The 12,476-nt window shown below is 39.9% G+C and overlaps 2 protein-coding genes across 3 annotated transcripts in view; one reads left to right on the top strand and one right to left on the bottom strand.

Annotated features, from left to right (window-relative positions):
• LOC127607140 (uncharacterized) overlaps window positions 1–12,476 on the top strand; it is a 212,966-nt gene that overhangs the window by 100,053 nt on the left and 100,437 nt on the right. The window lies entirely within an intron of this gene.
• The window catches only part of fhit (fragile histidine triad diadenosine triphosphatase), a 151,126-nt gene that overhangs the window by 124,843 nt on the left and 13,807 nt on the right, over window positions 1–12,476 (bottom strand). Inside the window, exon 3 of the mRNA XM_052075333.1 lies at window positions 7,080–7,230. Coding sequence (XP_051931293.1) covers window positions 7,080–7,211 — 132 coding nt within the window. The 5' untranslated portion in view covers window positions 7,212–7,230. The remainder of the gene's footprint in view (window positions 1–7,079; window positions 7,231–12,476) is intronic.

Genomic DNA, 12,476 nt, shown 5'->3' with positions numbered 1-12,476 from the left:
TTTATGGACCGTAAAGCTTTTTTTGTATATATGCAGGAAAAAAAAAATAGCGTCAACTCTGAATGCAGAAATATCCACAGTACCATTCTTCATGTCGACCGCCGCTAATTTATTGCTGGTCCTCCTGCATCATGCCTGCCTGAGTTACGGCAGAAAGTACAACACTGTATATCTACATATGTGCGAAAATATGTAGGCTACTTTGCTTCCTTTATGTTTGATAATTTTACTGTGTATATAGCAGCACTACTGGATGTATTTCTCATTTGATAGGAGTCTGTTAAATGTCACTTTCTTTCATGTCGCAGAAATACATAACTCGTAGTTTCAAACACACATTTGCATCTGTAACCTTATGCTCCATTGATATTTCCGATAATTACGTTCATTTTATTTCATGTGAAAGCAAAAAGCGAGTATAGTCTGAAGAAAAACATGCCATGTATTTAGTGTTACTACTTTTGTATTTTTGTGAATTTAAAAATAATATAAGAATCTGAAAGAACAATGTGAAGTACATTCAAACTACAGATCTGACATTTCCTTTGTTATCGCTTCAAGACAGTTGAACATGTTCTTTTGAGAAAAATCAATTCATGTTTGCAATTCATCTGGGAGCATTTGCTAATGTGTGTCATAAGATCATAGAATAATGAGGGGCATAATTCTGCATGTGCTAATTGCAACCACTTACCCACCCTCTTCCAACCTGACAGACATTCTAATAATACGTTTTATGGAACTAGTCCAAGAAAATTGTGCACGTCTTGAGAAACAAAAAAAAAGCACATTATTTTTATGAAATGGATTGTCATGAATTAATTGGACAGGATCACAGAAATCTTAGGTCAGCGAAGCTCGGTGCTTTTCACCTTAAGTGGGAATAAAGTCCAATTTAAGTCCCAAAAAAGCAAACTTCAGTATTAAAAAAGTGCAGCACTTACTCTGCCAAACAAAATGAAGGATGTTGAATTGACACAAACAGGTTTTATGTCTCTATTATTTTAGAAAGCATAAAAAAATAAAAAAGAATAAATTCTAGGATCAGAGGTTTAGGGGTGCTGAGCCGTTTGTTTTGTACATTTTAATGCAATTCCCACATCTATGAAAGAGCGGCATGACACTTTTGGGGGAAGTCTGCGACTTGACCATCAAATTTGATACAGTGCAGTGAAAATTTTACAGTTTACCATCAGATAGTCCCATTAATTTTACAGTTTACCATCAGATAGTCCCATTATGCATTTCGCGAGTCCCAAATTTCGAATTCTGAAATGGTCTAATTATTCAATTCATATCATATGATAATAACACAAACAACAACATATACATACAATTATAAATAAACTCCGCAAAATTTTAAATAATTTAGGAGCAGTCCTGAGGATTGCGGAAATTCACGGTAACCGTTTTTCGGTTCCGTCGGATTACCCAATGGGAAACCACGGTAACTAATTTTGGGTTCCGTAAACGTTTATCATGGGAACCCATTTTTCTATTTTGACTGATATTCATAATCAAGAATTCTGAAACTCAAAAGTATAATGTTTCAAGCGTAATTTTTTGAAAACTGTGCATTAACAATGAACAATCCATCAGGAGATGTGTACTCCAGGTTTATTCAATAAAATAAATGGATCAAAATATGTTATACTCAGATGGCATCATGAATACAACATACCACAAAATCACAATGTTTTTCCAATCTCACACTGCAAAGATTAATTTACTGGTAATCATTAATATAGGTAAGTATTAATGTGGCTTGACATCCTCTTCCCAAAACATTGTATGTGTAATCTACTTTCAATTTGACAAAACAATCTAACACAGGTCATCATTAGTTCTACCAACAGTTAATGTTAGCATTACTACACGTTGTGACGAATGTTTTATTCTAAAGTTACCATGCTACAACAGGTAAATTATAGAATAACCAATACTGTTGCAGAATATTTTTCATAGCGATTAGCCTCTACAGTGATCCATCGCGAATTTGCGGTTCATTTATCGCGGCTTCAGTGCATCGCGGATTTTTTCAAACATAATCAGAAAAAAAACGTTTTTTTTAAAGTCTGCAAAAAGTCCGCGAAGAGCAACATATACAGTACATGTGGGGTGGGGGGGGGGGGGGCTGAGAAGATGCAGCAAAGCCATGTTGATTGGCTGTGCATCTTCTTTCTGCCTTATCACGTGGGTTACTCTTTGATCTTTAAATCGGTGTCTTAGTGTTGTTCACGATGCGTGCTAGTGTGTGTGTGCGTGTGTGCGTGTGGCTGAGAGAGAGAGAGAGAGAGAGAGAGAAGGCTTATAATAACAAAAACAGGTCTTGTCCATCCTTAATTGTCTAATCATCCTTAATTGACGAATCATAAAACACGTCTGCTCCACAGCCGTGGGAACGCTGGCGTGTGTCTGCGTGTGTATGTGTGTGTGTGTGTGTGTGTGTCTGTCGTAGTTTTTGAGAAACTGAGAAACTTCCTTGCGTCCCAAAAACGCACATTATTTGGTACTGTGCGTCCTGTGGGAAAATTGTGCGTCTAGGACGCGGGACGCAGAGGTAACGAGATGGCTGCAGTGAATTTAATGTTGAGCCACAGCAAAACATATACAACGAACATATTGTAACCCTACTAATTTCTGTGTTAATATTTTGATTTCCATTGAGATATTTTGTGTGATTTTATTGTCAGCACATTCAACGATGTAAATCACAATTTAAGAAGAATATTTCATTCATTCGGATCTAGTGTGTGTCATTATAGCGCTGCCAGCCTCTTAGCCAGTCAGACTCTCTCACCACGCAGCAGGTTCTACAATAATGTCAAAACAGCACTAACATGCATTACCTGGAGTTTTGACAGGAGAGAAAGTGGTCACATTGCCACTGCTGCTGGGTTGCAACCAGGAAAACAGCAAAGAAATAAATATACACTTGCATGCATTCCATCTTAATCCTGGCCTACAGACTATCGCCATGTATAAACATGTGAGGTGAATAGGTACAGCATGAAAGGTCAACACACATTCTTTATAGTGATTTCATGTCAGCAAAGACATGGTGCCAGGCAACAGCAAGGAGCTTTTTTTTAACTATGGACCGTTATGAGCAGCAAGTCAGAAAGAAACGGGGACCAGTCGATTCACACCACAGTTGCGGCATCAATATGAACCCAATGCATTTGATTCTGAACTGAAATGCCTAACGGCTTGCAGTAGTATGAGGGTGTGAAGCCTAATTGTATGACTATTATTACTTTAAAATGGGAAATAGTAATTAAAATTCTGAATGTTTAAGCTTTGTTTGTCAAAATCCACCATCTGTACCATAATAAAAACAGCAACAGCAATAACGTTCTAAAACCATCTCATTGGCACGGCGTCTGTCTCTCCCATTTATCCTTGAAACTAAGTTGTCGGGGGGGGGGGGGGGGGCTTTTATTTTCCGGTCGGTGACCCACGGCAAAAATGTCCTATTTGAGGGACCAGACAAATCTCCTATGAGGTACAACACCATTGAAAGATGTTTTCCTTTGCCTGGATGCTGGTCAACAGCGTCTTCTTTGAAGCCAAGATGTTTTCCCTTGCCTAGATGCTGGTCAAAATGATCTTTTCTGAAACCGGGCATGGAAGCGAGTCGATGACGAGCCTGCACCTTCACCCATGGGGTCAGCACAGCTGGCAGAGGCAAGATTCCACTTTCCCTTGGCGCACTACCTGTGGCAGGATACACAATACACCTGGTATTGTGACGTGGGTAGTTGAAAGTGCGGCTGGGGCTTTGCAGTTTGATCCTCTGTATATTAAGCTAGATAAGCTCTAAGGGACTTTGGCTGGTGTGTGAGGTTGAAAGGTCCTGGATTGATATTGAGAGGCTCACCTCAACATACAGCTTGGGCTCCGGTACCAGTCCTCTTGAGGGGTTGGACTCTATTCCACTCTGGAGCTGTCCCAAGCAGGTGTTGACATGGCTAGTCGCCTTGGGCGGTGCTTGTATGTTGGGACTGAACCCAGTGGACACAAGGGAAGCCTTCCACTGCCTTTGATTGGTGTGATGCATCCTGATGCGTGTTTGTGCCTATGTTCCAAACAACATCTTGGAGAATGCACCATTTTTGGAGTTCTTGGAGGAGATGCTTAAGACTTCTTATTGGACTTCTGTGCTCATCGAGTATTGTCCACGTAAAATACTGTCGTCAAGGACACTTGAGTTCGAAAATCAATGGTTGACTTTAGGGTCGTGACATTGGATCTCTGAAAACATATCTTGAATACCTAGGTGCAGAGAGGGGCAGAGCTGTCAAGTGATAGTCATCTGGCACTGCGTTCGCACTGATGGAGGATGGTGGAGGAGGCTAGTCGCCCTGGCAAACTGCTTGGAGACTCCCCGGTTTGATAGAGTGTCAACAGTCACCTGTGGCAGAATTTAAATCATGTGCTGAGGGAGGCAGGGAAGATTAAGTCCATGTGGGCACATAGTCTGTGCCTCAATTGTTGAGGTGAAAGATCGGAGTTGTAGTTGTCAGTGCCTGTTGTGGCAGAAATGCCTGAATTGCTTGATGGACACCAATGGTGAGGAATTACATCAACCTAAAGAACGACTCCAATGAGGATTTTGGGGGGTCAGTTAGGCTCAAAAGGCAGTTGATGTTTGACAGGCCAAGCTTCACATAGCTTTAGTGGTCACTGAGGTAAAATCTTTGATGGGGAGAGAGGAGTTCAGTGAAGCTATGGAGACAGCTTTGAGGAGACAATTCACTCCTCAGCATCCCCGGTGAGGTCTATTAAGAGGTTCTGGAGAGGAGGGTCTGTTGGGTCTGGCCGTGGACCAGCTCATCAGGATTCTGAAGGGTAAATGAATGTATGCCCAATTGGTCTGCATGTGCCTGTAGATTTTGACAAGGCTCTCAACCACATCCCCAAGGGAATCAAGTTCAGGGGGCTCTGGGAGTATAGGGCACTGTATGACTCACAGTCCCACAGTGTGGTCTCATATCTTCGTTTGCAATGCCAGAAGTAAATCCAATTCTGTTTCAATGATGGTTGGAAGGTTTTGAAGTTGTCCAGTTTGATGGCCTCATCTCTAATTTGCAGAAGTTCTTGTTCTGTTGGCTACATGAAGCCACAATCTTCAGCTCTCAATGGAATGGTACACAGTTTTGGTGTGCAGTGGTTGGGAGGAGAATCAGCATCTCCTAATCTAAGGCTTTATTCTAATCCTCAGTCGGAAAATGATGAAGTGTCTCATCTGGTCTGGGGCTGAAATACTGCCTCAGTTGGAAGAGCTTAACTACCTTGGAGTCTTTCTTACAAGTGAGGTGAAAAACACAAAAGGTAGATTTGTGAAGCATTCATTTTTATGGGAAACATCGTTTCTGCTCTCATTCTGTATATGTCTCAACATGGGAGCGAAGTCTTTGAACAAATTAAGTTAGTGAACTGAGGTTCCACTGTATACTTCATGTTAAAATGTGATTAAGGTCTACATTGACATCACCAGCAGAGAAGTGAGCCTGAAAGTGGAACATTAATCAACCCTTTGGGATGAAGACAAATCTCATGCATTTGAAATAATTTATTTCATCATTAGAACGAGAATGTTCTTAACCAATTAAGGTTACTGTATAAAATTGTGTCACTGTGTGTCCACATCATTCACATACATCGCTCCAAAACCAATTACGAAACCATAAATGTCAAATAATCACATTTTCTATTTTTAAAAAAAGTTTTGTTAATTGATCTACACCAAAAACATCAAGGAACAGGAAGAACTATGACAGCTCTTCCACTAGATGAAAGAAGGTACATAATTAACCAGTGTATCCACTTTTTTTATCGTTTTGATGTGTGGTGTGACGTGACTTTTTTTTCGATGTGAAATATTTACCTTGGCTCAATAAAGGCTGGGAAATACTGAATTACTGATTACTGTAACCCTTTGATGCACAAGGTGTCAAAAAAAGACTCCGAAATTATATTGTAATATAATTATGGTAATTTAAAAAATCTTAATTTAATATTCTTGACATTACTCAAAAAAAAAAAACATATTTTTGACATTCCTGCCTGATTATTTTTTAAGTAAACTTTTATGCATTTTACAATATTTTACTTTTTGTCTTACTAGCCAAAACATCCATAAGCCGTTCGAAAATTACCCACATTCATTTCACATGTAATTGGATGAAAACCTTTTATTCTTGTCAACTGTAACTTTCAGGAATGTATATTTATATTCGACCAGGACAGTTTACTGTTTGTAAGAGGTGACACTATTTTCCTTTAAAAAACCAACACAGTGAAATATTAATTTCAATTTGGACCTAAAAATTGGTCCAAATGTAGATCAATCGAGATCAATCGAGACTATTGTGTAAAGAGTATACGATCTCAACACAATCGCCAAATTTACAGACAGCTTATATTTTTCTATATTTATTGTGTGTGTAGACGTGTGTCAATCATGACTATTGTGTGACAATGACGGTTATCAGGTATCAAAATCAATTCGCCAACGTTATTGTGTGCCGGTGTGTGGTTTCTATCTATATGTGTATCTGTTTGAAAGTTTGTAGTGAGAAGAGCACGAAAGACACTGCATATTTTTCTCTGCGTGCATGCCTGCTTCTATTTATATAGAGAACCAATAGTATATGTTGATCAATGCTTGACTGTTTGGCATTCAAATCATATACAATTATCCAATATTTCATGGCTGCTAAGCATAAAACAGAAATGGTCCGACACATTGTATGTAAAAAGGAAGCGACGGGATTGAACTCTAAATCGGAAATATCTGACACTGAGCACCCAGACTCTAAACCAGGTGGATAGACAATGCCTCAACCTGAAAATGCAAATGCTCAATGAATGAAAAATAAAAGTAGTCCAAACAGTTATATTTTGTATAAAACAAATGATTCTTTGAAGCCAAATGGTGTAAAACCCGTTGATTCTTTGCCACACTTTGTATCAGTACTCTGCTATGAGTATAGATACATGTTTCATGGATCAACAATTTAACTTGACATGACGTGCGAGGTTTTAGAGCAATTATTCTTTTGTAGCAGGCCTACCTCACACACCTCGTGGTTAAGGATACGTCCAGGCACCACGGGCTTCCTGTTGACCAGTGCAAAGGACAATTCTGTCTGCAAGAACACGGCAGAGGCCTTGATGATGTGTTGTCCAAAGCGCAGGGTCGACATGTTAAATTCACTGTAAAGCCTGAACAGATGCAGAGAAAGCAGGTGTCAGTAATGTCATATGTTGGATAAAATCATGATGCTGTCCACCACTGTATACTGAAAATGGATATGTGGTGACCATCATATTAAAAAACAAACAAACAAACAAACAAACAATCTATTTCATCATGCAGTTCAGTATACCAATACTATGTACTATGGTGTATGACCAATCTGCAGTGAATTATTTTATGTAGAAGTGACTACAATGTTTTAAAAGGACAAGTGGAAAATTTCTAAGAAATTTTATTCACCTTCGTTACACTATTGTACCGTATTTTCCGCACGGAAAGACACACTGGATTATGAGGGGCACCTTCAATGAATGGCTATGTTGTAAAATGTTTTCACACATTTGACGCTTCGTATTAAAAGGCGCAATCTACAATGCCTCCACTAGATGGTGCAACGCTCCTTCCATTCAACACGAGAGGTGTCCGTTCAACTTGTGAGGCGTTTATGACCGCCTCTGAAAAATGTAAATGAACTATTACTGTACTTAAATGACACTATGAAAATTGAAAATAATGCATCTAAACAAAAAGTCAAGCGATGAAATCACAACATAAATTCTATACCCTCCCTACAGAATTTATTTTGTTTGTTATTTTACTGACCAACAGTACCAATTACGTAAAAAAAAATAAATATATATATATATATATATATATATATATATATACATATATTAACGTGACCTAATTTTGACAGAGAAGGTTTCGGCTAAGCCACACCACATATACCAGTGTTGGGTGGTGAGTTTAGGACCGAAACCATCAGTGAGTATTTTGTGACCTAATTCACAACTTAAAATAAAAAAATAAAAAAAACACTATCAAACAATTTTTTTGTTCACGCTGTGGAGCATGTTACAAAACTGTTCAACAAAACAAAATCAACCTTGCAGATTCACGGACACTCTCACCCGCACATATCGATACAAAAGATGCTGATGTATGGCATTCAAGAATAGCATTTCACATATTTGAGGATACATCAAAAGTTTATCTTCTAATACATCATCTAAACGACCCCAAACCTCAACAGTAGAATATAGTACTTCACAATAAATTTTTATCAAGATAAAAACTTTCGTAAAATTAATCATCATCATCATACTCACCACAGATGCTAATGAAGAAGTTGGAGCTTCTGTGTATGCTCACTTCCATTCATACATATTACTCGCCCATCCAAAAAAAAAAAGAAATCCTTCTTGAAACAAGCCACTCAGCAAAGCAGTGTTGGTTGAACTAGCCTCACTAAGTATTTTTTTTCTTGCTAAGTGTACCTTAAAAGTCAATTTTTAATATTGGTCTGATAGCATCCGCAACCATTAATCTCCCTCCAATACACATGGAGCTCAACCAGTCAGAAATGATATTAGCCGAACGAATGAGAAACTCACACATCACATAAGAAGACGAAAAGAGGTGAATCTTCGATTTGAGTGGCTAAAAGAAAAATCTGTTCTCATGGTGTGAGTGTTGCCAATGCCTGCACTTAAAATTCTTGAGACATTGGATTCAACAATGTGTGCATTGAAATACAATAATATGTTCATTGAAATCCATCTATCAACGCCTCCTACATTAAAAAAAAAAAACTGAAGAATGAAATATGTTTCCATGCATTTGTTTTGGGCTCTTAGATGCTTTCATATTATTCAGAGTGTAAGTCTGCCTAGTTTATACAGTAGTTTTTGGTTTTATTTTAAAATGCACCGAACAATTACATCTAAAAATATTGAGGCCACAGTATCACGCGAACAGAAGTTACAATGCTGAATGTATTATCATCTTCCTTGTCTTTATTTTTAGTTGATATACACAATTTAATACACTATACATCTTTGTTTATTGTAAATAGTACTGCGATTTATCCATTTTGTGTTCATTTTGCATTTAATTGAAAGATGTTTGTTGTTTTTTTCTCTTTCTTCTTTCTTCTTTCTTCTTTCTACATACATTCTTGCTGCTGGAGGCTGTAAATTTCCTCAGTGTGGGACGAATAAAGGATATCTTATCTTATCTTATTTATACAGCACTTTTACATTAAAGAATTCCAGCTGGAAGCCACGGGTGTCTATTTCTGCATCTCTCCTTGCTGCAACACACCTGATTCAAATGATCAGCTCATCAGAAAGCTCTGCAGAACCCTGGTAATGATCCTGATCATTTGAATCTGGTGTGTCGCAGCAGGGAAAGATGGAAAATATCCATGATAACGGCCTTTGAGGAACGGAGTGTGACACATGTTGCTTCCAGCCTCAATTCTTCCGAGATCAGTGACTAGTCGACTAGAAAAATAATCGTTAGGGGTAATCTTGTTTGAGAATTATCATTGCACAGCCTACACGAACTTAATATTGCTATGCTTAATATTAAGCTATGTTAGTCATGTGACAGACATTTAACTTGCCAGGGAATGCAGAAGATGAAATCTGAATTACAAACGTGTTTGTTCCTGCATGCGTTTGCGTATGTGTGTGTGTGTGGGGGGGGGGGGGGGGGGGGTTATAATCTCCACCGTTCTCACTGAACCCCTCGCCATGCCCTTACCACCCCAGGTAAAACTGTCTACAACCGCCAGTGATCAAGAATACAGGATTTTAACGACACACAAGTGTCCAGAGACTGATTACACACAGAAAAAAAGTATTTCTTAGGCAGAAGCTGACAAACTTTAGTGCAGAAAATGAGGATACAAAACATTATCAATCAATCAATCAAACTTAACTATAATGGGAAAGTAGTGTGAAATCTCACTGGAGCCTGTCGTTTTCCTGTGCTTTGTATTCCAGTATAAATATGCTCGCTCAGCATTTCTGTGTGTGTCTACGTTTATGTTCCACAAGTTCTTTGCTCAGAGCCTTGCCTCTTGCTTTTTTGCGACATTCTTCCAGAAGAGCCCATGTTATTCTATTTTTAATTAGAATTGTTCTTGACTTACACTGTAATACAGTCCACCTGTAAAAGCTTTCCTTATCATCACAAAAGACCACGAATAGACACCTGCTCATATCTGCTGTTGACTAAAACATCCCCATTACGTTTTGCTGAAGTGTGGTAATATATGTTAAACTTTCAAATAGAAGCTGATTTTGTTTGTTTGTTTGTGGGCGCCGTGGTGGGCCATTGGTGAGCACATCCGCCTCACAGTGCAGAGGCGCAGGGTTCGTTTCCGGCTGCGTCCTTCCTGTGTGGCGTTTGAATGTTCTCCGCCTGCCTGCATGGGTTTTCTCCCTCTGGTGTCCTCCCACATCTCAAATAACATGCATGGCAGGTTAATGGAACACTCTAAATTGTCTCTAAATGTGATTGGAAATGGTTGTTTGCCTGTCTGTGCCCTACGATTGGCTGGCAACTGGTTCAGGGTGTACTCACTAAAGTCAAAAATGTGAGAATACAAAGCAAAATAAAGTATTTGTTTGCACTAGGGGCATCATTGGAAAAGACAGCTTCCTTCAAACTGTCCTGTTCTGAATAATTCATGTCCGAAAAAGAAAAAAAAAAAAGAAAAAAAACCCGCACAGTTGTCGGTCTCTAACCAAGAGGGCTCCCGGGGCTCCCAGTTGGAGTGCACATCGGTACTCAAGAGGATAAGGAGATTTGTGATGTACACGTGGGAAGTCTTACCAGAAAAAAATAAGGCCTACCTAACTTCAAAGTCCATCCAGTAGCCTTGGAAGGCCCATGTTGCAATGCACTGATCTTAGCACAAAAAACGAGGGAATCCACTATAGATCAAATGTATAAGCCCCACCATGTGTGAATACAGATGATGTTCATTAAGACAGCAAATGCTCTCCACGATCACGTAACTCTCATTGAAGAAACTTAAGAGTCACCCTTTTACTGGTTTCTGAGAAATGCTTAAAAACGAACAAAGGCCCCCAATGAATTTCCGCATTGCTTCTGTGAGAGGGCAGTGGATGTTCAAAGTCAGCAAAATTGACTTTTAGCATGGTCAAACTGAATGCCACCTGGACCCCAAGAATGGCGCACCAAACAGGCCAAAATGAAATACATACATAATTAAATAAATCAATGCATGGCATGGGGGGTAAACCCGAGCGGGTCTCGGTGGACCGCCTTAAGCCAGCTCACTTGGACTTGGCCGGGCCGGTTGAAGTGGCTCACCCGCCGAGGCGGGGTCGTCCTCCTACCGCTTGTCTCCTAGCGTATCCGGCAACAAGTGTCCCCGGGAGGGCAAGCAGGCTCCCCACTGCCCGCTCTTTTCGTCGAAAAATTTTTGTCTCTTGCATCGAGAGACCAGCCAACTAATTCCATGGTTAGTTCTTCGGATGAAAAATACGGTAGGAGGCTAGGAAAAAAAGTTAGACAATGACAGCACAAGGACTAAGTGTCACGTCCCGGGGTTGCCAGCAGGGGGCGGGCTTTCTGCCTGCCGTTTACACACCCGTCACCCATTGCGGAGTAATTGCTCAGCCTTTATTTGGACGCTCTGGCAGTCTACTCACTGCTGGAGAATTCCACGCCGTGCCAAAATTTCTCTCGCCCAATTCCCACTCGTATTGATTCATTGCCTCTTAGCCTTGTGGCTGTTATTACGCGTCGTTGTTCCTCTTGCGAGTTAAATTTTTATTCATTATCTAATCTGACCCTCCTTGCTATCTTTTTCCGCAAGTGTTTTCTGTTGTCCTTTTTATGTTATCCCTGGTCCCTATTTTGACCAGCGCTTTTTGTTATTCTCCCTGTCGGGTTATTTTGTGTTCGTATTAGAGACTCCTTTTGTTATTTGACAAACCTCTTTCTGTGTCTGCTATTTCGGGGATCCACTTCCTTATTCTGTTGTGCACGGAGCGATCATTCTATCGCTTCGGGCACAACGTGACACTAAGTAGCGAGCACGGAAAGGGTGGGGTGACGGCAGGAGGACCAGTGCAAAAAGCGTCCGCCTTCGTCGAGAGCCAAGCAGAAAGTTCACGATCATTTGTTAACGGGGTAGAAATAATTGCGGTCCCCTTTAAGGACCGCCATGTTCGTCTGCTTGTTTCTATGGAAACTGACTTTCGGCGAGTCTCGGGTGGCGCAGGTTTTTTGGGGTGCTAATAAAAAACTCTCTCGGAGTGCGAACGTGAGAAATTGTCGCTTTCTTCGAGTTTCGACAATTTCCACACTGTTATAGTTTTGTCAATTGTTATAGGGTGACCTTATTTATTTAAAAGACCCAACCCCTAGCTTTGGAGTTAAAAGATGATGT

This window comes from Hippocampus zosterae, chromosome 9 (genome assembly GCF_025434085.1).
Source record: "Hippocampus zosterae strain Florida chromosome 9, ASM2543408v3, whole genome shotgun sequence".
Classification (NCBI taxonomy): Eukaryota; Metazoa; Chordata; class Actinopteri; order Syngnathiformes; family Syngnathidae; genus Hippocampus; species Hippocampus zosterae.
This window is presented reverse-complemented; position numbering and strand designations above follow the sequence as displayed.